Below are 26,653 nucleotides of genomic sequence, written 5' to 3' on the forward strand. Positions count from 1 at the left end.
AGCCAGTCTGATTTTTAATCTTAATTGCCATTAAAATAGTTTGACTGTTAAATCAATCTTATCAGGTTACGCTTTAAATCATAGAAATCAAACTCTCTCTTACCTGAAACTCGAAAGTCTCATCAAAAAGTGGGTTATCCTGGTTCTGGGCTGCAGTACGAGTTCTTTGCTCAGCACAGTCTGCTGGTACACCATGCAGTTCTAGCACCACATAGGGATCGATGACTTCACCTTTGGCGCCCGAACCCTGTGGTTTGGGCAGACTGTGAGCACTGATAACCTTCACCCTGAGAGTCTGAGGTGGCACACCAGGCACACAGCCCTGTGACTGAGCACTGAAGTAAGAGACCTCATCTCGCATGACAGCTGGCCTCAGGACATAACCACATCCTCCATTCTGTGCAAAGCGGCCTCGGCTTAGGTCCATCATGGCACCTGGTGTCTGCTGGTTGAGTGCTACCAGCTGCACACCTCCTTTCCAGTAGCCTTGTGGGTTGGGGTTGCTAGAGTCCAGCCGGACGGAGCTGGGTCGAACTCGTGTAAGACAGCGCTTAGTGAAGCTTACCAGCTCCTCTAGGCTCTCACTTGCCAGCCGGCCTGCTTCACCCTCTGATAAAGAGCACAAGGTCCAATAAGGGGTATCTGGGAGACCCGGGGTGCTGGGAGTGGAAGGAGTCGAGGGAGGAGAAACTTGTTGAGACTGTTGGGTGTTGGAACGATGATTATAGAAGTTACGGCTACCAGTGCGAGCCACTGCAATCAGATCTGAAAGCTCTCGGCGCAACCGAAGTCGCCTTGGCTGTGGTGGAGGTGGAACCACCAAAACAACCCCTAGGTCTTCCTCCCCAGGAATAGTCATCTGACGACCAGCCAGTGGACCTCCACCACCGATCTCTTCATCCTCTTCAGACACTTCTCCCTCAGAGCCCTCCTCTTCTGGAGCAAGCTTTTTGCCTATTAGCATTATCCTTCCCTTTAGCTGGTCAGGAGAAGGAAATGTGGTACTGCGTCCTCCAGGAGTGATGGGCAAACATTCGGGCCTGTACAGTTTTGCTCCAAACACCTTCTTTAGGTGCAATGCTAAAGTGTGCTGCTGACTAGGGGAACATCGCTGACACAAGTATAGTAGCAATGGGTACTGTGAGGTGAGAAATGCAAATTTGTTAATCACTTCCAAAGCACTGTGCAGTGTGACTAGGGGATTATGGTGATGATGATGATGGTGGTGATGATGATGATGATGGTGCTTTGTGTCTGACTCATGGTCAACTCCTAAAAGTGGTTCTCCATCAGGTCCGTCTGTTACCCCAAGCTCCAAACATCGACACCCAGATTGTAGGGCCCGTGTCAGCCCTAGCAGATCAGCCTTACCATGCACCTGGTCATCTAGCAAGTAGGAGCGGTAAGAGGTGCTGATGTAATAATGGCACAAGGGCAGGGTCATGTCATGACAGACATACTGGTGCTCAGAATCAAACAGCTGGCACTCAGTTGACTGAAGGTAATTAGTGAACCCATCCAGGCCCAGGAGTCCTTTCTCACGGCAGACTGCAGACGGTTCAAACCGCCGCAGGAGCTCTAGGCAGCCTTCAGTAGTAGCCAGCGGTAGTCCTTGCTCAGTCTCCAAGAAAAGACGTAGGTCTTGTACATCTAGGCACTCCTGGTCTTTTGATAGCTGAACTAAAAGAAAGTAAACATCTGGCCTAGTGCACAGCTCGCAGTAAGCCTCCTGAAATTCTTCAAGTGTCACATGAGATGTCAGCTTCTCTTTGCTACGTTGGATCTCCTTAAAGCGCAGTCGTACCTAAACCATAAGTGCAGATATATATTATAAACACATATGAAAGAGTATTCAATATAAAAAAAAAAAACTCTGTTAATTTTTAACTTTTTTTATTTTTTTAGTGAGCGATTGTATTTTTAAACTTGATAGTCATAAATTATTAAGGGTCTGATAAAGTAGTTGTCCACTAGAGGAAATAAACCTTTTTCTTGTTTTCTTTAACAAAAAGTTAAAATGCTCCTCTAAAGCTATTTAACTGTCAAAGCATATTTAGTGCAAACTTAAAGTTTAAAATGTGGACTATCTTTAAACTGAGCACTGGTTTATCCACCTGACTCTAAATCCAGCCTCTACACAAATCCTGTACCAAATATAAAGGCAGATTTTCACAGAGGTTTGACATGATCAAGCACATTTAAGATTACAGAACAGTAATGAAGGCTGCAAATCACAGTCAGTAGCAGAGACTCTACTCTTTTCTGCCCTATCTGTTTGCCCTTTAGTGCCTTTACTTGTCTTTTCTGTTGCCACATGAAGCAGATGCCTCACACTCCCTGTCACAAAGACTTCGAAGCATGATACTGTTGCTCCTGTCTGTCCTCCTTCTGTACTCAGCTTTCAGCAACTTACCCCACTATACACACACAAACACACACACACACACACACACACACACACACACACACACACACACACACACACACACACATACACCCACATAAACATGCGCCTGTGCAGCTGTTAAATTCCACTACCCCAGTCACTGTGAAACGCAGCAGCCAGACTGAGTAGTGATGAGAAGGCCTTGGAAAGACCACTGATCCTGAAAATTGCAGCCACATAATTTGTTTTTTCAAGACTATGCTTTCAAACCCAGAATTTTACTCTCAGTTATTTAATGAGCAAACCCCTTAAATACATGAAATAGACACTCCTGTGTATTCCTTTAATCTCTGGGCAAACCCTTAAAAATTCTACATAGAGGAAATCTGCTTTCAGAAAGTTCCAAACAAGCTATATCTTATAACCATGCAAAGAATGCAAGCAATACCTATAGCCAACGGTGGGTGGTCAAGGCCAGAAATGCCTTCTCTGCTGGCCTAAACACTATCAGAAGCATTGACCTCCATTTACAACTTTAATTCTACTATTTGTTCCATGAAATTGAATTAATTTATTTCCAACAGTTTATTCTCTTTATTTCGTAGCGTTTATCTTGGCTGCACTGCTTCCAGTACGTGTATGTGGATGTTAGATTTTTTTTGTCTAATCAGATTTTAGCCTCTATGTGCTGCCATGTCAATGTAATCTGCCCAGGGCCTTCAAAATCTGTACTGATAGCTCTTTACCATTAAGAATATTACCAACGGCACTGTTTCTTTAACCAATCAGATTTCATATTCACAGAATAGCGTCAGCATTTTTCCGTCCTCTGATTGGTTGGTCAAAGAGAAACTGTTACAGCCAAGTTTGACTGGCAAAACACATGTGTAGCATGTTTACATTAATACATCTGAGTTAGACTTTTTTACGCCTACAAAGGAAGAGAAATTTAGTTGGTCTCGGACATACTTAAAAATACATTTTGAAGAAAAGCTAGACATCGTGAGGAGAGGTCGGCTAACCCCGAAGCTAGCTAGCTTGTCTCAGCCCGGGAAAGGGTTTGTTCTCCACTTCCAGACCAGTGAATACGAGCGGTACCACGGGATTACAGCCTCTGAGGAGCGGTGCAAATTATACATCTGCATCTCTAGTGAGTAGGTTGTATTTTATTTGGATTTCACAGTTTTTGTTATGTTATTAGACAAATATTGATTCTGAACTGCTCCAGATAATGTAGGTGGCACAGTTGCGGTGGTAATGAAGAGGTTTGGAGTTGTTTTAACTGGGTTTCTTGCTTTAGTAAAATGGTATTCACCCTCAATATGTGAAATGCCTCTCTCTCTGTAATGCCACGCATTATTGCGTTTTTGTATAGTATTGAGGGTTTCTATAATTGCAACGTGATAGTGGTGGTATTAAGAGGTGGATTAAGTCAGGTAAATCCCCACTGAAGGCCCAGGTACCAAATGCAGGGCCTGCCACTGCTTATAGCAAATCGGTTAGTTGGTATTATTTTTTGCTCTAACCTGTAATAATCATTCATAAATAGAAAAATAAAACGTTAATTTTGTACTCATTGAAGTATTGCAATTGATTTCAGTATTGATAATTGCTAATAGTCAAAAACTTGTTAAGAGGTTTTCGTAGTGAGATGTGATTGACAAATCAAGTTCTCACCTTTGTCTCCTTAAATCCAGGGCATAGCCTACAGATGGTGGCAACAGCTATATCCTCTGAGACAATACCATGGCCATCTTCATCTCCGAGAGCAAACTCTGCCGCCAGCCAGTCCCTCCTCAACTTGCTTCCCACACTTCCATCTCCTATTCCTCCATCTACTCCACCTCCACCGGCCAAGGCTCCAGGATGGGACACCAAATACCTCAAGCCAGTCACCCAGATGTTTGCTATATCAGGTGACAGTGCCACTAAGTCCAGAGACTGATAGTCATCTCCATGAATGATAGAGAAGGCAGCCTCTTCAGCCAGGTGTTCTGATGGGCCATTATGGAGAAAGGTTTCAGTGCACTTGCCTGTGCGGACTTCGCGGATAGAGGAAATGTCCAGTCGGGCACGGTCTGTATCTTTTTTTGAAGGCTCCCAACGCAGGCAAGCTTGCTCAGGGTCCAGGGTGAAGAAGCGGCAATAAATACGTGAGTTGGGGCGCACCTTTTTTAGTTCACAGCCACCCTGCATAAAGGCCAAGCAGTCAGCTGCGCTGCTCACTTTCTTCTCTGATGGTATGCTGCTGAAAGATACTGTTTTCTTGCGCCCACCTCCAACTTTGGCGACTAATGGGTCCTACAGGGAAGAGAGCATGATTCAGTTAAAATTATGGAGAACAGTGAAAAGCTGGTGTAGGTTTATATAAAAGTATATATAAATAGATTATTGTACCATATTCCACCCTATTCATATAACATTACACTTTAGCCTAAGGCTACTTTAGCTGTTAGAATTTTCTGATTTAATGTCAAATAACAAAAACTGAACAAATAAACAGTAGCAATCACAAATAAGGAAATTGAAATGTTTCCAAATACAACCTGTAATGAACAATGTGCAAAGAAAAGTCTTGCCAACTCGAATGTACACAAGTTCTGACTCTTCTATGTAGTACTTTTTGATCCTTTTTTTGTTCATTCATGTTCATATTTGAGTCCTGTGTGTTATGCATTTTCATTTTCTCTATGATAAACATGAAAATACTCTCATTCAGTATTGGTCCACTCGACCATCCATATCCTGAAGCTGTTGTGTACGATCTTACTTTGATGAAAGACACAAAGCAATGTGTGAAAATGTCAGAGTGGTTTAAGCAAATGCAGAGGGTTTTTTTAGCAGTGTTCTCTCTGTTTTACATCCTCTCTGTTACACAGTATATATTAAAATGTGCTAAATACATTCCATTTATTAGCAAATCAAAACCTCTCCGCATATATGCAATAAATAAATGTGTTAAAATGATGGGTAATACAATCAGAAGAACACAACCTGAGCTTCTAAAAGTTGCCTTCAGCATGCAGAAGAAACTGTCTAGACAAACAAGAGAGCAGATCTTGGAGGAGAAACTACAGATCCTTGAATTGTTATCTGTCTCAGTGTGCCTGTCTCATTACAGGGCTGGCAGATGTCATTCTTTAAAAACTGTGTGTTGCTCTGGATCAGGATCCAGCAAATTAACCAAAACAAATGCAAAAAACAGAAAGAAAAAGAAGCTAGCAAGGTAAAGCAACTCATCTTCAAAAGAATTAGGCCATCATCATGTTGGGCCCTATAGCTGAAGGCATTATTCCTGCTGGTACCAAGGACAATTAGGTGAGCACAGGAATGAGGGTGGGTACATGCCCCCTGCAACAGACACCTGATTAGTGTTCTCAAGAAAATCTAGCTGTCTTTAGCAAAGCTGTTAATCCACTGTGCTGTTCTATAAGGGCACCTATGTATGAGACTTGTTCCATTTTATTAGATTTTTTTTTTATTGGACATTGATTTTTTCTATATTCATTAAGTTCTAGTCAGCGAGTAGCACCATGCACCATGTGAAACGTATAAGACATAACAAGTAACAGTAGAAGATAAGGAAACAGTGTCTATTCTAAGTCGTGTGAATCTCGAGTTGAAAGATAGCTTGTAGAATAATAAGATTACCTGATGCTGAAATTAGCAACAAAAAAGGCCTGAAAATGGTTCTATAAATTACAGTGGCAGCTTGACATAACCCCAGTTGTATAAATATAGAAAAGATAAATAAGCCACCTGCACCTACTGTGACTCTGGGAGATGAAGTAAGTTTAAAAATAGTCTTATTCTCTTCTCCCACTAATCAGAAAAAACACAAGTGAGATGATGAAGAGAGTATAGGATGACTGTTAATGTGTAAGATGAACATTTTGTTTGTTTTGAATGCACTTTTTTATGTGACCAAAACTAACAATGGTTTTCAGAAAGTAATTTTGTGTTGGCCACACATGCATGCCACATCATTAGTTTGTAATGTGAAACCGGCATAGGCTCTGTCCCAAAACACAAATGACACTGTAAATTTACCTCCTGAGTCTTTTAGTTCGTTCTGGTTACCTTTTATCCTGCTACAGATAAATAGTAAGAACAGCCCCAAATCATGTGGTAAAAGAAAACAAGTAGTGGCACAACAAACTGAGACTCATTTTTAACTTCCTGACCACTGGTTGTAAGAAATCATCTTTAACATTTAGACTCTAGGTACTGGATTATCATCAGTTATTAGAAAGATAGAGACCAGGGCTGTTTCATGACAGAACAGACTATACTGAAAAATGTAAGTGGTGGAGCCATTTTATGACTATTTTTTGGTACATTAATAAATCAACTATAAATCAATTGTCATGAAAGGTCATAGGCAAAGAACTAAGGTATCTGTCTTTAGAAGAAATTTGTAAGCAAAGATCAGATGAAACAAAGGCTGACAGAGCAATCCAAAACAGAACAGCAACAATATAATGCAATTATACATTGTTCAATGTTCAAACAGGTCAGCTTTGGAATAAATGGTTATTTGATGTAACAGGAACAATGAGACAATAAACTATGACTCCCTAGTGATCAAAGAACACTATATCGTATGCATATCTGTATCTAAATACAGTCCCCTTTTAGGCCTTCAACTGATCAATGATGCCTATTGATTTTTCCATTTACTATCTAACACATTAACCCACATACCACAAGCCCATCCCATCACCCACAACCAACAAATTTCCATTCACTCCAAAACCGGGTGCTGCATGATAGCTTGAAGGTAGCTTAAATACAGCTAATGACCGAATTCTGGAATTAGTACTGCCTGCAGCATCACAAGTCCACTGCTAATACAAGTCAGATGTAGTAGCAATAGTTCAAATGTGGAAGTGAACTTGAACTAGTTGACAATATGTTTAGGTGCTCTACAATCCAACTGCTTGACTAATTTAAATACAAATGTCCTGTATGCCAAAACAAATAGGACCTCCTCAAGGTTAATTTATTAAAACTGAGGTTTTTGGGAACTAGGTTTCCAGAGCACCCATAGGATCCAATAAGACACATGGACAGCAAAAGGGAGCCTAAACACTTGTTAATCAGACATTGCATGACCATATAAGCATTGACATTTACCTACTGCAGAGACATGCAGTTTAAGAAGATGTAGTTGAGTAATGCTTGTCACCAGACCACCCAAGTGTACAAAATGATTATAAACAGATCAAATCTGGAATGTGAGCTGATTTAACTGGCTGCTTGTATACATTGAAAACAATATACTGCAGGACACTGTCCAAATACACTGGAACTTCAGTTACTTGGATCCAATTTCAAAAGTCAACAATGGAGTTTATGGCCCTATGATCCCACCCTGGGGATAATATTGAAGTGGTAATCTGTAAGGCTTATCAGGACGTTGAGGTGAGTCTTTTAAACCATGTAGTAGTAGAATAGAATAGCCTTTATTTGTCACATATACATTACAACACAGTGAAATTCGTTCTTCGCATATCCCAGCTTGCTCAGAAGCTAGGGTCAGAGCACAGGGTCAGCCATGATACGGTGCCCCTGAAGCACAGAGGGTTAAGGGCCTTGCTCAAGGGCCCAAGTGTTGCAGCTGGGCGATACCAGGGCTTGAACTCCTGACCTTCCGATCAGTAACCCAACGCCTTAACCACTGAGCTACCACACCCGGTAGTGCAGAACTGTGTGTACACAAACAATTGCTCCCAATTTCTTTTTATAGACATTTACCATCTATTTTAATAGGAAAACCTATAAACCTGTTCATTTATGCATTTGTCTAATCAGCCAATCATGTGGCAGCAGCACAGCACATAATATCATGATATACAGGTCAAAAGCTTCACTTAATATTCACATCAAACATCAGAACATGGAAAGGTCATCTTTAGATATCATTTGCAGACTTATAGAGAATCAGCTGTTTGGACATCAACTGGAACTTTGGGCCAGAACAGAGAAAAGTCTTGAAGCATGTCTAATGTACCCTGAGAGACGGCAGGGCCAGTTAAGCAGTGTTAGAGGACTGGAGGGATCATGGTATAATGCAGGTGAGATAAAATTCGTGAGTTTTTGGCTTTGTAGGTGAGCATCAGTGCTTTAAATCTGATGCTAAAGACTAGAAAAAAAAACATAATTCCCATTTTTAACTATCCAGTTCTTCAGCTAAGCTTGTTCTAGGCTTACAGGAGTGTAACCTGATGTGGTTTTCTGCTGTCAGCCATCCACCTCAAGGCTCAATCAATGCTTTCTCTCCTGAACACAAATGTAGAGTCAATATACAAGAGTCAATATTTGAGTCCTATCAACTTTAACCAATTTGGCCCTTTTTCTTATGGGCTCTGTTATCAACAAGGCATTCCAACTAAAAAGAACGGTCACACAGTCAATGTTTTTTGTTTATTTTCGCACCATTCTGTGTAAACCCTAGAAACTGCTATGTGTTAAAATCTCTGGAAATCAACTCTTTCTGAAAATCTGGCACAACAACCATGACAAGACCAAAGTCACAGATATCCCACTTTGAATGTATGCTGATATTGAAACATTAACAGAAGCTCATGGCCTGTATCTACATGAATTTTGTTGCATTATTTATTCATGCTGCCACATGACTAGGTGATTAGTTACCTATATAAATATGCAGGTGTACAGGTGTATTTAATAAAGTTGCGGGTAAACGTATAAAGCGCAGTGTTAGACAAAATCGAACAGGTAAACATCAGTGATGTGTTCAATCCTTGACATTTATCTGGGGTTTCTCTAATCAAAAGTAGCAGTGTACCTATATTATTAGTACAAAATGTTGGAGAAGACTTCAGAAACTCATTTCCTCCATATTTATATGATGGTGAAACAGCTTTTCTTAGAAACAACATGCGCAAACTCTTCGCAGAAATGAGCACTAATTGCTGGCCATTTCAATAATCAGGCTTCTTATATCGCAGCCCTGAATGCAGCCTACATAAACTACAGAGCTTTCACCAACCTACATGGAGCTTCCACTCAGAAAACAATCGCCTACAGCACTGGGCGCTCTTCCAAACAGTCCTCACTAAGGAGAGAGAACTCACTATACCGTTCACGCCATCCACTGCTTACTAAGTCTTTGTGCCAAGAGTTGATTTCCAAGCATTATTTACTTTCTGAAAAATCCTGTCAGTGCCTGGTTTTCCAGAAAGATGAAAGATGAAAATGATGTCCTTACAGTAGAGCAATGCTGTCTGAATATAATATCAGTATTTCTCTGTTGGTTTTCTAAGTTCTTCTTCACTAATTCATAAAACAGGCTGAGCATCAGTGGTTATATTTAAAGGGATAAGCAGTGGATCAGGGCTTAAGGCGAACAAAATGTTTGCCACTTTCTTCTTCATCTCTAGGGGCATTTCATTTATACTGAGAAGATTGCTGTAACATATCTGCCCTGGTAAAATTTCTGTTTTTCGAAACAGAAAAATTGCAGGTTCTCAGTATTTACATCTGGAATTTAGTAGTTTTGTAACATGCTACAATGAATTTGTTCATGAATTGAGTAAAGATTTAAGTGGATATAGTTTATAAATATCACTTGCTTATCACTGGTAAATATCAAATGCTTTTTTTTGCTTCTGAAAGGAATTATACACCTGCCAGGCTTCAATTATAAAACACTCTTCCACTCATATTGATTGGAAATACAAGAACTAAATCTAATTAGTGCATGTGGTTCATAACACCTTTAAAATCTTTTTTTTTATTTAAGATGAATATATGACACTAGTAGGTTTTAACAAAAGCACTTACAGTAAGGTGTTTTCTACAGGATTAGGAGTTCAAAACATCTCATAGGGCATAACTGAATCCAAAAGGTTTTGCCTTTTACTTTCCTGCCTTTGAAGGACTGCAGGACACATCCTGGATTCTGCAGGGGACCCTTATCCCCAGCAAGCATGCCCTGAGGGAATCCACTTAATTACACTACATTGAAGAAGCAATCTGATTCTCTACAAACTCTGAGTACCACAAACAACAGTGGGTCATTCAGTAAGCAAAATCAGTCATGTTAGTAAAAAAAAAAAAAACAAGTTGTAAACATCTTAAAGCATTTAAGAATATGATTCTCATTTGGAAAGGTATTTGGTGGTCTGAATGCTGTAGTCAAAAGGGTACTAAACTGTACCATTCTCTCTTCTGGAGGTGGTACCCTCAGCAGTACGTTTTATATACCTTTAGTTTGCACCTTTTATCTAGAAAAGTGCATACAGTGACCCTTTAAAGCTCTACTCCAAAGGCAATTATGGTCCAATTATTGTACTGTACTATAAATACATTTATAAAGGCACCATATATCCATAGTGAAGCCTTATGATATATAACAAAGAAAAAAAACCTCTTCCCTATTAAATATACAGTACAACCAAATGTAAGATTGTTTGGGGTGAAATGAAGTTAATTTAGCAGAACATTACTGCCAAATGGACTATATTATTGCAAGTAGAGTTCGTCTAAGCTGCCTAGCAACCAGGCATGAAGGGAATATGCCCGGGAAATAAAACATTAATGGCAGCATTTTTCTATTATCTCAACAATAAAAAAAAATCACCTTCCAGACCCCATTCATTATAAACCTGGGCCAAGATTTTATTTATTCAAGACTAAGTGGCTTAGGTTGAAATGGGATACAGACAAGGCTAAATTTTTTTTGATTAACCATAGTGGTCCAAGGACTTCTTGTTTGAATTTACAGTGACTAAGCTCCATTCCACTTGGTGTCTCCAGCCCCAAGGAGCTGCTTTAAACGTATTGTGAATTAGCAAAGCTTACTCCTGTCTATGGGGTAATTACAGAAGATAATACTACATGGGGAACCTGCAGTGGTGGGCGGTCAGGGCCTTCTCTGCCGGCCTAAACACTATCAGAAGCACTGACCTACATTTACAACCTAAATTCTAATATTTGTTCTATGAAATTGTATTAATTTATTCCCAACAGTTTATTCTCTTTGTTTCGTAGCGTTTCTCTTGGCTGAACTGCTTCCAGTACATGTATGTTAAATTTTTTGCCCAATCTGATTTCAGCCTCTATGTGATGCCATGTCAAACTAATCTGCCCAGGGCTTTCAAATTCAGTACTGCTGGCCCTTTTCCCATAGTCTCCTTAGGAAATACAATGGAACCTCGGAGCTCGCGGCCTCAGCGCTCGCGACTTTCATTCCGACCAGTGACTTTATTCAGATCGGCTTGTGAGCAACCGCGAGCTGCTCAAAACGCTAGTTTTAACATTTCTAATCAAGATTTATCTCATTCAAATTGTCAAAAAAATGCTTTAAAACTATTTTTATAATGTATTATTATACTGTACTTCTCTACTGCATACTTTACTGTACCTGTACTTTATTTTTTTTTAATTAAGCATTGTAATTGCTGTTAATTTACATAAAGTATTGTTAAAATAGTCTAATAATTAAGTGTTATGGAGTAAAATAGTGTTATTTACTCATTTAAATCGATTTCGTATAGTGTTCTTTGGGTTTTTACTGGGTTGGAAGGGGTGTATCAAAAGGTCGCGAAAATTCGGAACTCGCGACCGGTCTTGGTCCCTAACCCTCACGAGCTCCGAGGTTCCACTGTAGCTTTGTTTCTTTAATCAATCAGATTTCAAATAAGCCTCACAGGCCATTTTTCCGTCCTCGGATTGGTTGGTCAGAGGGAAACTGTTACAGCCAAGTTCGACTTGCAAAACACGTGCTGCACACATGAATGCATCTGAGTTAGACTTTTTACGCCTACGGAGGAAGAGAAATTGATTTGGTCTCGGACATATTTAAAAATGAATTTTCAAGAAAAGCTAGACATCGTGAGGAGAGGTCGGCTAACCCCGAAGCTTGTCTCAGCCCAGAAAAGGGTTTGTTCTCCACTTCCTGACCAGTGAATACGAGCCACTGGCTTACAGCCTCTGAAGAGAAAAGCAAATTATGAGTCTGCATCTCTGGTGAGTAGGTGGTATTTTCCTTACATTTTTAATGTTTTTGTCACGTTATTAGACAAATATTGATTCTGATCTGTCCCAGATGATGTAGGTGGCACAGTTGCAGTGGTAGTGTAGAGGTTTGGAGCTTGCTTTAGTAAAATGGTATTCACCCTCCATATGTGAAATGCCTCTCTCTCTGTAATGCCACGCGTTGTTATATTGCGTTTTTGTATAGTATTGAGGGTTTTTATAATTGCAATATGATAGTCGTGGTATTAAGAGGTGGATTAAGTTGGGTAAATCCTCACTGAATTTTAATTATTGTAATTATAGGAATATTATTTGTAAATATAATTATCAAATAATTCATATTTCTACTCATTTTGAAATAGGCGTGCAATATGAGTGAAACGTCAAGCGTATTCACTCATGACCTGTCTCCTCTCATCTGTGTATGTACATTTACTGCATTTCTCAGACACCCTTATCCAAAGTGACAATTATCTTATTTATACAAATGAGCATCTTAGGATTAAGAACCTTGCTCAAGGGCACAGCTGTGGCATTTTGGTTGTACTGGGATTTAAATTCATGACTTTCTGATCCAAGGGCCACCACATTAACCACTGAGCCATCACTTCCATATTTTGCTTTTGCAGTTTTGGAAAAGGAGCATGTCTTGCTTTTGATTTGTCTGAAAATACAATCATTTATATTAATCTTACTTTGTAGTAGAAATGTTTTTACCACAACAAAGAATAAGAATACTCTAGAATTAGAATACTGAATGAACAAATTCACAGAAATCAGTGTCATTTCATAGGTGTGGGATTATTACAGTAATATTATTAAATGCGTTCACTTTTGGTACTCCAATGTTTGCAGGGTATGAATACACCTTGGGTGGGATGTTATTCCATTGCAGAGCACCATGTACACCAAGATTCAGACCTAGAGGTTGCATGTTTGTGACAGGTGATTGTCTCAACTATTGCGTAACTTTGGTCATTTGTCAACAAGAATTAAAGACTTTAACAAATCCATGATGTACATTTGGACTTCTGGTGTTCCATTTAATAAGGCATTTCAGTTTTTACAGGATAGACACTGACAAAATATATTTTTAAGATGTCTGTATGGTTAAACCAACTCTGATGTAACAACAACAAGGATAAGAATGATAGAGAAAATCTGAAAAGGATCCAAACTCAAAATTAAAAATTCATTCAGTTTTGGTGACACCGGATAGCAGAGACTAAAGAAAACAGTACTTATTGTTTCTGGGATTCCTGTGATGAGCCTAGAAGGCTGAATAATTACAAAAAATGTGCAGTACAGAGAACCAGGTGAAGCTCCAGATGTTTCTGTGAAGCTAAGTGAAGCTGATGTTATGCTGATTTGTCCATTTATATAACTCCCTGCATTATTTTGAGGTCTGCATATATGTGCGTGTGTGTGTGTGTGTGTGTGTGTGTGTGTGTGTGTGTGTGTGTGTATATATATATATATATATATATATATATATATATATATATATATGTTTGCAATCTAAAGTGTGCTCTATATGAGAATCAGCTCCAGATGGAGAAACGCCTACCCTGAGATTAATGAGAAAACATTGTGAACTTTTCCTTCATAGTCATTGTTACATTTCAAATCCCGAGTGCCAGAGTTGAAAGCCAAAACAACAAAATCTGTCTCACTGTCCAGTTATTTACAGACTACATGACATATGGAGGCCTGAAACACTGTAAAAAGTGATTAGAAAGCTGAGGTAACTTTCTCAAAGTTTGGTTTATGAAAAAACGTAGGAGTTCTGTCTGTTCTGAAACCCTTAAAGATTCTCAGGGAATTTAATTCTGCCTGTTTTACACCATTTGGAGATAAGAACACAACAGGTGGCTTATAAATCAGATGAAACCATAACAAGGAATAATAACACCATTTCATTTGTAGCAGCTCAGCTTTTAACAACTCTGCGTTATGACAGTGTCTGACAGCTCAGTATTGACAAGGTGATGAAATAAAACTAACTGCATTACAGCAGGAAAGGCAGCTAGATTCATCACTATAAACATGACTGCTGAATTGTGATTTTAACACAACATTGCTTAATTGACATCAAATTCTGCCCCTTCATATGCACTGGGAATAAAATCAAATTTCAAACTAATTCATTATGCACCAAGGGGTTCATAAGGTCTGTCAAAGTTGCCCTGTGATTTTAAATAGAATTCTGGATCGTCACTCAAACCCACATGTCTGTGTTAAACTTTTAAATGTAACACCTGTGATAACTCTTAACATCTTTAAAGCACACCAAAAGTTTGACCAAAAAACAAAAAAAAACATCTTTAAATTTCCAATTTGTGGATACAGATGATCTTCCTCCCATGCGGAAAACACAGGGGACTTGGGCCTGACTCCCACACTCTAAGCCAAGGTCACATTGATTCCTGCTGAAAGCCAATGGATTTGGAATTGAATACAGCGCAGCACTTCAGTATGCAGTGAAACTGAAAAGTGACATGATACTAAATGTAATGACAATGTATATTAATAACAAGTGATGAGGCTCAAAATCTCCTTTTCCTAATTTTACAGTGAGAAGAGAGCAAGAATAACAGATAAATTAGAAAAATTAATTAGTGAGATATTTAATTCTCTGGGTGGCTGATTAGAAGATTGGGAGTTTAAGCCCCAGCATATCCAAGCTGCCACTGTTGGGCCCTTTAGCAAGACTCTTAACCAACTCTGCTCCAGGAATGCAGTATCATAGCTGACTCCAGTTTCCTAACAAGCTGAGCGATGTAATGCAAGAATTTCACTGTGTAGTAGTGCATATTTGACAAGTAAAAGCCTCTCCTCTTCTTTGGAAAAGCTATATGGGCCTGAGGGCAAAAAACTTTTATAAAAATTTAGCTTTTACTTGTGTTTATTCAGAAGAAAAAACAAACAAACAGTAAGCCATAAATAATCTGAGAGAGGAAGAGGAAGTAGCCACTAAGGACATGTGGAAGAGAGCAAAGGTCACCCTGAGAGAAAGTGAGAGAGAAACATCAGGGTATGAGAGATCAGCTGAGAGAATAACCAAAATGTGGTTGTATGTTTGTATGATAACACTTTGGTAACTGAGTAAAACACACCACCACATACCCCACCCAAACAGTGGTTTTATTCTGATGGAACCCTGAACAAGTGAACTATCACGATTATATTTTAACATTTTGAACCTCTTCTGTAAATCAGTCTGAATAAGTAATATCCTAAAAAGCTATAAATGTGAAACATTTAGTTCATTTAAACTATTTCATTAAACACACAACTTTTTATCTGAATATATGAATGAATGTTGAAATACTCATAAGCAATTGTGTGTTTGTCTGTGTGTCTGGAGACCCATAAAGAATCGTGTCAGGCCAAAGTTGGTCTCGGTAGGACGGCATGTAGCATTCACACACTCTAGTGAGTTCTAGCATGGGGCTGAAATGCCCACAACATGACTCAGAGCTTACACACAGGACTGACAAGCTACATGCCATTAGCAGATTTCACCAAGCTTGTGGGAGCTGCCTACAAGAAACTGGCCCAAATGAAGTGAACGATTACATCTAACCTCCTGCTGTGAGACAAAATTACATTAAAACAAACACGGAAGCTGTTACAATTCTCCACTCAGCCATCAACATGCCGCATAAAATTGAAACAATAGGCTGGGAGGCTGAGTTGAGGTCTCAGTTCCTTCTTATTATTCTGAATACTGAAAAAAGAAAGCAAAGGAAAGTCTTAAATAATAAAGCACCGCATTATTTGATACTTTCCTATACTCTATCTCCAGTATCAACCTATTCACTAATTGACCCCAAACCTGCACAGGAGTATAAAGGAGAGAACCAGAGCCAGTATGTCCTACCACTGACTGAGATAAAAGTGCACTTTAATGTATTTTTTAACTTCTCTGTTATTTAAATTAAATGAAAAGCACAAGTGCATTTGAAAATCCAGTTGTCAGCTCTAATCCCCTTCTAAAGATGAACAGTCGAAATCAAAGGTGACCTGAACAACTAAGACTGCAAATTATTCTTCTACATTATTCCTTTATATTCCATCTCATGACTTCGTACAGTATGAGTTCATTTTATAGAACCTTTCATATAGGTACGAGTATTTTTCTCAGGTATACTTACATTTTACCTCTGCTATATTACTTGCAGTGAGGTACTAAATACAGGTATTCCTCTACTTACGATGGAGATACGTTACGACGACCCTATCGTAAATCAAACATATCGTAAGTAGAAGATGGTCCTATGACTGTGACAGTCTTTCCTGCTTCATGTGATTTATCATTTTCATTTTTTGCTCTAAACTGATGGCTTTCCTCTTCTTTTTTTCACTACAAGCAGGAAACATACTTGGCGCTTGGAAGACATGCTTTTATCACTAAAATTGCTGTTTGAAACAGTAAAAAAATACACATAGACAACTTTACTCCGTCGACCGCTGGCAAAAGTGGGGCATCTCACAGGGCGAGAGATACACTCATCCCAGCTGCGCATCCAACGTATCCTACATCATACGCTGCTGCCTGTTGCGTGATTTTTTTATATTTGAACAATTTTGTCGTATCGCTTTCGTCATTGTAACATCGAAAAATCTAACCATCGTTACTCAGGGACCATCTTTATTAGTTTGTTTCTTATGTAAACAGAATTAAATCTATAATTACTTAATATGTCCAGAATACATCTTGGCGGTGATTAGAAGCTATATTTGTAGTAGAAAATCTGAATCCCATTTACTTAAATAAAGCTAGTAGTATACTCATTAGTCACTTTAACAAGAAGATTTGTTCAATTGTCCAACTAGCCTGTCATGTGGCTGCATAGAAAGATCTTTGAAATCAAGATCATTAACTTTGTTGTTGGTACCAGATAGGCTGGCTTAAGCATTTCAGAATCTACTGATATGCCTGGAATTTCACACCCCAGTCTCTAGCGTTTAAACAGAATGCTACGGAAAAAAAAACAATCATTCTGCTGCCAATGAAGTGGATGAGTTTATAGACAGCTGTGTTGTAAGAATCACCTGGATACATTCCTGTGTGCTTGCACACCCATACTAAGACCTTCAATAAAGTCACCTAGCAATGTATGACACATCATTATTTGCAAGAACCTTCCCACAAAGTCAGGACTTGTCCTGCAACCGGCATGTGGTTTTACACTGTCATCTGGATGACTCTAACAATGTGATGAGAAAGCGGACATTAGTGATTAAGATAACATGAATGCACATAAATGACGGGAAAAAACCTGCTGGTACATTGCACCTCCAAATGATGTCGATAAAAAGGAGACACTCCTTATAAAGAGGTATGTCAGATTGTATCTGTATCATTTGTAAAACCTAATTTATGAGTTTTGTGTTTGTTTGGATTTTTTTTATCTTAGCTTGAAGCCATTAGTAGTTTTTTTGTTCCTCGTAGACAGCAGCAGCAAACTGGAGATGCAACCCGACAGTCCTACAAGCAGTGTGGCAAACGCGAAATTATGGCAAATACATTTTTAAATATGGCTGAAGATATTAGCTTATGGCAAATAAAATAAAATATGGTTCACTGGAATAAAATGAAATAATTTATTATCATTTCAAATGATTTTGTGTGCACGTGTGTGTGTGTGTGTGTGTGTGTGTGTGTGTGTGTGTGTGTGTGTGTGTGTGTGTGTGTGTGTGTGTGGTGGGCAGGTTATGTTTTTTTTATATCTAAGTAAGGCACCAAATGTTCAAACGCCTGTACAAGAAAATAAATAATCTAAATATACACAAACACACACACACACACATACACAGTATGTACAAGTGACAGTATGCTGTGCGTGAGAAGTGGCTTCCAGCTGTTAGAATACACAAGTGCAACCAGATACCCATGCACACATACCCCACATATATATATGCTTCAGGGACACTGGGATAAATGTCATGCAGAGGGAAAATCCAAGCACAAAGCTGTGTATGTTGGTCCTCGTGAAAGAAGCTCTTACATAACAAAATCTGCTTATGCAACATACAGGAGAACCAGCTACTGGACTGCCTCCCTTACTGCCTCTCTCTCTCTATCTCTCTCTCTTTCCTCTTGGAAATGACTTCTTCTTTAAATATCACACAGTTACATATGAGTACACATGAAATATGAAATGAAATACACTGACAACAGGCATGTACCCCATACACATACACAGAATCATATACAGAAGATTGTATTTTGTAACACAAAAGACAAACACATACACATGCTGCATGTGTGGTCGAAATGCATTCCAACAGGCATTTTGATTAATTATCCCATTTTCCAAACATGCACAGTGGTATATCATATTCCATTATATTCACAACCCTTTGTTAAAACGCCAGATATGTCCAGTGTTCACATTATCAATCATAAAGACACAAACACGCAATGACACTTTAATAAACACTCCCATTCCCACACAACCCAAAATGTGCACTCCTGGAAACAAATACAAATAATGTATAATCACATTTTGTTTACAAAAACCACCCAAAATTACACACACATACACAAAGCACACACTGTGTGCATGCTTAAAACACTGCTTTCCAAGTCACTACATATTCATCACTATATCACTACAAGTGTAGACATGCTCATTTGCTGATGCACAACTTCAAACTCTCACTCCCACATACAGACGTACACCATGAAGCACTCAAAAACCCACACACTACACACATACACAGACCAGTAATGAGGAAACCAGAAGATTCTCTCAGGATTGCATGTAATGAGAAAACATTCTTAAACAAATGCTATTGAAATAAATTACATATGCACTTTCACACACCCACAATACAAACAATGACAGATATCCGAGTACTAAGCAAGCCTAAGTCTGTTTAGAGATCAGTCTAGATTAGGTGGGTTCAGGGTGAAATAGACATAAGACACATGCAGAGTTTTTTACTCTTTAGACGCTACAGGGCTACTTAAAACCATAATTACTCTGATATGAACACCTACAGAAAACACGTTTTAGCACACATGCAATAGCTAAAATGTCCCTGTTTTATAAATATCAACTATTTATGTCACACAACACCTACAGGACTATCTGAATACAACAGACAAAGACTTGAATGGTTTCTTTTTTTTCCCCAAACATGCACATTTGAAAAAGCTCCCAAACAAAACACATGCTGTTTATTTCTACTAGTAAATTATCATATTATACCATTAAATTGCAAGTAATAACTGACAGCATGGTAGAAGATCCCAGAGGACAGACAAAAACAAATTACAGCAGCTGGTGTTTTTTTTTTTTTACTTTCATGCGAGTGGGTGTGGGACAAATCCCTTGGGACAAAGCAAGGCCATGCTAATTAAGACGGAAGCAAACTGGACATGGAGTTCAGTCAGCAGGGTTGCATGATGAGTTTAGCACTTTAATTCTTTTTGTTTTTTGTGATATACTGTAAATTCCACATTTTTCTTTGTAGTGGGAGAAATCAGTGGTCAAACTTTTAAACATGAGCAGGTGGGATTAGTCGAATGCTATGTGGAAAACTGTGGGGATGATTAAATGTTTAACAGCAGAGGGAGAGATTGGTGAAATGTTCTACAAAAGCGGCTGGGATTGTTCAAATGTTCTATGAAAGCGAGTGGGATTAGTCGAAATTCCCACAGGAGGCAGGATTTGATGAAACAGTCTGTGAGAGAGGCCAGATTTTTGACATCAGAGAATTTTGTCACACATTCTACATAAATCCAGAATCTCTAAATAGTCAATACAGCTTCTGTAGAATGCATGACTATTCTAACAAATATGAAATTGCTCAAATGTTCTACGGAACTGTTGTGGACTCAAATGGACTCAAATGTTGTTGACTCTAATGTTAAATGGTAATGGGTGGGTTGGTCGAATGGGCATCGGCAGATGGCCTAAGAACACCACTTAAAAAGTGTAATGACATCTGCAAACTCATGACTACCTTTTAGTAGTTGTTTGTTATCCAACAACAATTTAGGGTTCATACAACCCCTCACACTGGGCACTGACAAAAAAGCTAGCAATTGCTTGCACAAACCACACACACAGTCTACCACAAACTCCCACTCACGCACATAGGCATAGTTAGAGCTTAATCATATAAACGCATGCACAAAATTGCCCACAGAAAAAAAAGTTATTTATTTTCTGTCTACAGCAACCTTCATCCATTTTACATATGCTTTTTCTTTGTAGCAGCCCTGTAAACCTTCATAACCATTTGCCTGACATTGAAGGTAAATCACTGTTCACTCTGTTCTGTCTGTCCCATCGTTTATGACACCACTGTAAGGTCATCACCGTATAGGCTACAATGATGACAGCTTAGGAGAGCAAGATTAGCTACTGTGCCACTGTCCCCATGGTGAGACTTTAATTAAATACAACATAATCCATATCGGTACTAAATTCCTGTGTTGCATATTTGATGGTTGACTGGAGTCTGGAGTCTGTTTGCTGGAAATATTGAATACATCTGAAGTTGTTATTAGTCACATGCTTCATTTGCAAGAGTGTTTGTATGAAAGGTTTTAGGCTTTTCTTTTCATGATCAGCATATTCTGCCAATAAATACTCTGACATACGCTGCACATAAAACAACAACCACTCACATATCTGCACATTAAAACCACAATCACACACAATGTTTATGAACAGAAATAGTAAAAAAAAAACTTTACATAGTAAACATGCCGTGCACACAGGTTGTAACATTGTCTGTACTTTGGAAGGGACCTCTTGCCCTCCCAAAGGTAGAAATTCAGCAAAATTGGCTTTGTTTCCTGCTTCCCTTCGGTAACTGGCAGCTCCACACCTTCCTCATATCCTTGCCTGTAAAGACCTACACAGTTACCATAAACCTCTTCATCAAATCTCCCCGCTATAAAACTCCTAAAGCATCAGTTCTCTTTTCTGACACGTTACTCTCAGCCTCAAAAGCAGAACTGCTTATGGGTATATTGTGCCAAACTATAAAAAAATATTACACTTGATATAAATTATTTTCTCCTGGACTGTCGAAGAATAAAGTTAATGTTCATTTGCTGATCAAAGGATTCTGGACCCAGGCACTACACAAGACCAGCAGATGACTATCTATTAAACAGGGCTGCAAGAGTACGAAGCTGAACATATTACCATTGCACAATTATATTTAATTGGAATGGTGGAAACGGTGATCACACTGTAATAACGAGGCATGCATACTATCACTACATTACTAACTACATATATATAAAAAAAAAAAAAAAACTGTTTGCAGGGGGAGTGGTGGCTCCAGCGGTTAAGGCGCTGGGTTGCCGATCGGAAGGTCTGGGGTTCAAGCCCCGGTATCGCCAAGCTGCCACTCTTGGGCCCTTGACCCTCCATGCTCCGGGGGTCCCTTACGAGGGAAATATCGAGGTCCGTGACGTCGGAGTGACGTGGGGCCGCCTTGCCGTGGGCTCACCACCTGCAGGAGGGACCGTAAGGGACGGTGCTGTGAGGATTGGGCAGCAGTCGAGGGCGGGGTTCTGCTTAGACTGCTGCCCCCGCGACCCGAATTACGGATAAGCGGGAGAAAATGAATGAATGAATGAATGAATGAAAACTGTTTGCTAGAAGGAAGTGTTCAACTCAGATTTATAGTGCAATTATATAAGCTAAAGTATTATAGAATAGGAAAAGCACATGTTGGTACTGTGGCACTGTTCAGTTGTTTTTTTTTTATTTATGTTTTTACATTATTAGTCAACAGTTTACCACTGGATTCACTGATCAGAAAAACTGATTGATAAAGATAAAAAAGATTGTTATACTATTGGCATGAGACCAAAAATTGTTGATATTACAAATCAACCCTGAATTTGACATTAAGCGTATGTAAAGACATTTATATTAAAGTAATATGCTCACTTTTTCTTGACCCTGTTAAACGCCTGGCTGTCACATTTTGAACCAGCTGTAGGTGGAACAATGCAGTCTGAGGAAGACCAATGCTCAATGTGTTACAACAGTCTAAACATGATGTGAATAAAGACTCGGTCACAACTTCTAGGTCTTTGCCTGTTTTGTAACTTTAGCAATTGGTCTCTAATCGAAAAAGCTGCCTTTAACACCACTGATTTCCTGGTTGAAGAGTGATAAAATTATAAGTCAAACATCACCCCAAGAATTCTTACATGATTTTGTACCATTTAGAAACTAATTTGACAACCAGTCTAAATAAGACTACATACTGAGTTCATAATTTTTTTTGCTTTACAGTACTTTTCAATTATTTTGCAGTAGTGGCAAATGTAGTAACTAAAACATGAAAATGGAAAAATATACTAAAGAATGCACTCATACAGACATAAAAAAAAGTTTTCAAATGTAAAAAATCTTTTGGGTTTTGATGACCCTGAAGGAGGAACTCTCTGATTCGTGATACATCCTTAGGCAGAATTATCTAAAGCTTCAATAATAATTTACATATGTGCCTTCAATAATATTTTTATATATTCATTTGTATTAATAATAATTAATATTTTCTTAGCTCTTCAATAATAAATGACATTTTGCCAATGTCTTTTTAATCCTATTGAAGAGAAAGCATTTAATAAAATACTAAAATCTGTGAAGTAAGAAGGACATGAAGGAACCAAACCGTAAAAACCCTTAGCTTTTATTTAATTAGAAAAATTTTGTTTTGCCGTAAATGTTTTAATGTCTTACAAAAGTAACAGCAGCAGCAATCTCAAGAATCAAATTAGAAACAACATATACATAATCAATGTGACTGTAAAGTCAGCTAAGCTCTAAGGCATCAAACGTTCTCATTTTCCACCCTCTGAACTAATTATTGTCTAGTATTGACTAATCATATGAATTTACATCCTTCTGCATAACCAACTGAAATCTCCCAATTTATGCTCAACATCAGAGGCTCAATGAAGGCATGGGTTGAGTAGGACATAGAGCAGATCCACAGACTTAGGGCTGTGTAGGCCTTATACACAAATCATAACTAGTCTTAAATCTGCTTTCAGAGTGAACTTAATAACACAGCTTTCACTGCCAGCCCAATATCCCAATATCTTAGTAATTCATATTTCTGATTAGAGATGCACAGTACAATCCCAAGTGGTCACAGTCCTGCCTAATTAAAGTGCTTTCCCTCCTCTCACGTGCAAATAATTCAGTTCAAAGCTGAAGGCATAATAAATACCTGATGAGTTCATATGGGGTGTATTAATGAGAGAAAATACCATTCTGAATCTAAATAGAAGGTAAGTGCTCATGTTGCAAATATATAATTAAAAAAAAAATTTAAACAATACAATGAAATGCTGAATTCTCTAAACACACTTTTTTTTTCAATGTGCATTTATATTTAGATATATTTTTCTACTTCCAATACTTTTTTCCTTCCTCTCACCTAAATCTTTAGGCAGGTGCCAACAATCCTAAAGCTGTTGATGTATAATGAATGACAGGAAAACAAAGCAGTATGTGTAGCAAAACCTAAGCCATATGGTGGCTAAAACTCCACATAGTTCTACACAAGGTAGTGTCAGACATTATCAAAGCCTAAAAGAGGACAGGATATGCTTTTAATGAACCATCAGAAAATAATGAACAACAGGGTGGGTTAATGCGACCTGCCATGAATGAACCGGTTTATATTTCGAAATGTTTTCTTCCTCTTACACCATTGTAATTTGCCAATAATTACATGCTTTAACTTATTAAAAAGGGCATGGTTTATCCGTTTATAGTTAGGTATAATGGCGTCGAACATCTGTGAACAAATAGACATGTCCCACAGCATGTCATTCCCTTTTCAAATTTTCTTTCTTTTTATCTTTTAAATATAACACACTTTGTCATGTTAATGAGCAATCAGAAAGTGTAAACAGCCCTGTCATTAAGATTTCCCTGTGGCAGAAAAACATGTTTAATAAGCATCTGTTTCACTATGTCAATAATTAAACAATTATTTATTAAAAAAATATTTTTGCCAAATAAAACAGCATGGATTTTTTCTATTTGCTCTTTAATATTGTGTAATGTAATTGAAATATTTGTAATTTATTTATATTTATATATATATATATATATATATATATATATATATATATATATATATATATATATATATATATATATATATATATATATATATATATACAGTGGGTACGGAAAGTATTCAGACCCCCTTAAATTTTTCACTCTTTTTTATTTTGCAGCCATTTGCTAAAATCATTTAAGTTCATTTCTTTTTCTCATTAATGTACACATAGCACCCTATATTGACAGAAAAACACAGAATTGTTGACACTGTTGCAGATTTATTAAAAAAGAAAAACTAAAATATCACATGGTCCTAAGTATTCAGACCCTTTGCTCAGTATTTAGTAGAAGCCCCCTTTTGATCTAATATAGCCATGAGTCTTTTTGGGAAAGATGCAACAAGTCTTTCACACCTGGATTCAGGGATCCTCTGCCATTCCTCCTTGCAGATCCTCTCTAGTTCTGTCAGGTTGGACGGTAAACGTTGATGGACAGCCATTTTTAGGTCTCTCCAGAGATGCTCAATTGGGTTTAAGTCATTGCTCTGGCTGGGCCATTCAAGAACAGTCACGGAGTTGTTGTGAAGCCACTCCATCGTTATTTTAGCTGTGTGCTTAGGGTCATTGTCTTGTTGGAAGATAAACCTTCAGCCCAGTCTGAGGTCCAAAGCACTCTGGAGAAGGTTTTCGTCCAGGATATCCCTGTGCTTGGCCGCATTCATCTTTCCCTTGATTGCAACCAGTCGTCCTGTCCCTGCAGCTGAAAAACACCCCCACAGCATGATGCTGCCACCACCATGCTTCACTGTTGAGACTGTACTGGACAGGTGATGAGCAGTGCCTGGTTTTCTCCACACATACCGCTTAGAATTAAGGCGAAAAAGTTCTATCTTGGTCTCATCAGACCAGAGAATCTTATTTCTCACCATCTTGGAGAACTCCATGTGGGTTTTCATGTGTCCTGCACCGAGGAGAGGCTTCCGTCGGGCCACTCTGCTATAAAGCCCCACTGGTGAAAGGCTGCAGTGATGGTTGACTTTCTACAACTTTCTCCCATCTCCCAACTGCATCTCTGGAGCTCAGCCACAGTGATCTTTGGGTTCTTCTTTACCTCTCTCACCAAGGCTCTTCTCCCCCGATAGCTCAGCCCACTGTGCTCTTAGGAACCTTAAGTGCAGCAAAAAAATTTTTGGAACCTTGGCCAGATCTGTGCCTTGCCACAATTCTGTCTCTGAGCTCTTCAGGCAGTTCCTTTGACCTTAATGATTCTCATTTGCTCTGACATGCATTGTGATCTGGAAGGTCTTATATAAACAGGTGTGTGGCTTTCCTAATCAAGTCCAATCAGTATAATCAAACACAGCTGGACTCAAATAAAGGTGTAGAACCATCTCAAGGATGATCAGAAGAAATGGGGAGCACCTGAGTTAAATATATGAGTGTCACAGCAAAGGGTCTGAATACTTAGGACCATGTGATATTTCAGTTTTTCTTTTTTAATAAATCTGCAAAAAGATCAACAATTCTGTGTTTTTCTGTCAGTATGGGGTGCTATGTGTACATTCATGAGGAAGAAGAATGAACTTAAATGATTTTAGCAAATGGCTGCAATATAACAAAAAGTGAAAAATTTAAGGGGGTCTGAATACTTTCCGTACCCACTGTATATATATATATATATATATATATATATATATATATATATATATATATATATATATATATATATATATATATATATATATATTTAAACAAACATACGTAATAGTAATGCTTTGTTTTTTCCCCATTTATGCTTGTGCTATGACACACACACACTTGAATGGGGTGGGATCATGCAAAGGCACTCATACACACTTACTGTTGGTGGCCAGCTCACATGGTGAGGTAATGAGGGCTTCAGCTTGAGTCTGCAGGAGACTAACTTTCATCTGTGCAGCTGTGGGTAAGGGTCGCCTTGGCGACGCGGGCCACCACACTTAGGATCCCAGATGCTCCCATTCACCTTCTGAACCACACACAACTTCCTTTCGATCAAGAATGTTTAGAAATGTATGATCTGGCTTCAACAGGCAGTCAAAATGTCTGAATGCCTAACAACAAGAGTTTCCATACTCATCAGCCTGAAGGTTTTATATGCTCAAGAGTACTATGTAACTGACACTTTGCAATTACCACAAATATCTTGGAAT

The 26,653-nt window shown here is 38.5% G+C and overlaps 2 protein-coding genes across 4 annotated transcripts in view; both read right to left on the reverse strand.

The window, feature by feature from the left end:
• The window catches only part of ankrd50l (ankyrin repeat domain 50-like), a 368,466-nt gene that overhangs the window by 266,978 nt on the left and 74,835 nt on the right, over positions 1-26,653 (reverse strand). The window lies entirely within an intron of this gene.
• The window catches only part of plcl1 (phospholipase C like 1), a 62,791-nt gene that overhangs the window by 12,150 nt on the left and 23,988 nt on the right, over positions 1-26,653 (reverse strand). For all 3 annotated transcript variants that reach the window (XM_083536943.1, XM_083536945.1, XM_083536944.1), the window contains 2 exons: positions 4,064-4,687; positions 104-1,804 (listed from right to left, as the gene is read on the reverse strand). In XM_083536943.1, coding sequence (XP_083393069.1) covers positions 104-1,804; positions 4,064-4,687 — 2,325 coding nt within the window. The remainder of the gene's footprint in view (positions 1-103; positions 1,805-4,063; positions 4,688-26,653) is intronic.

The sequence above is a fragment of the Silurus aristotelis genome, assembly GCF_946808225.1.
Source record: "Silurus aristotelis genome assembly, chromosome: 3".
Classification (NCBI taxonomy): domain Eukaryota; kingdom Metazoa; phylum Chordata; class Actinopteri; order Siluriformes; family Siluridae; genus Silurus; species Silurus aristotelis.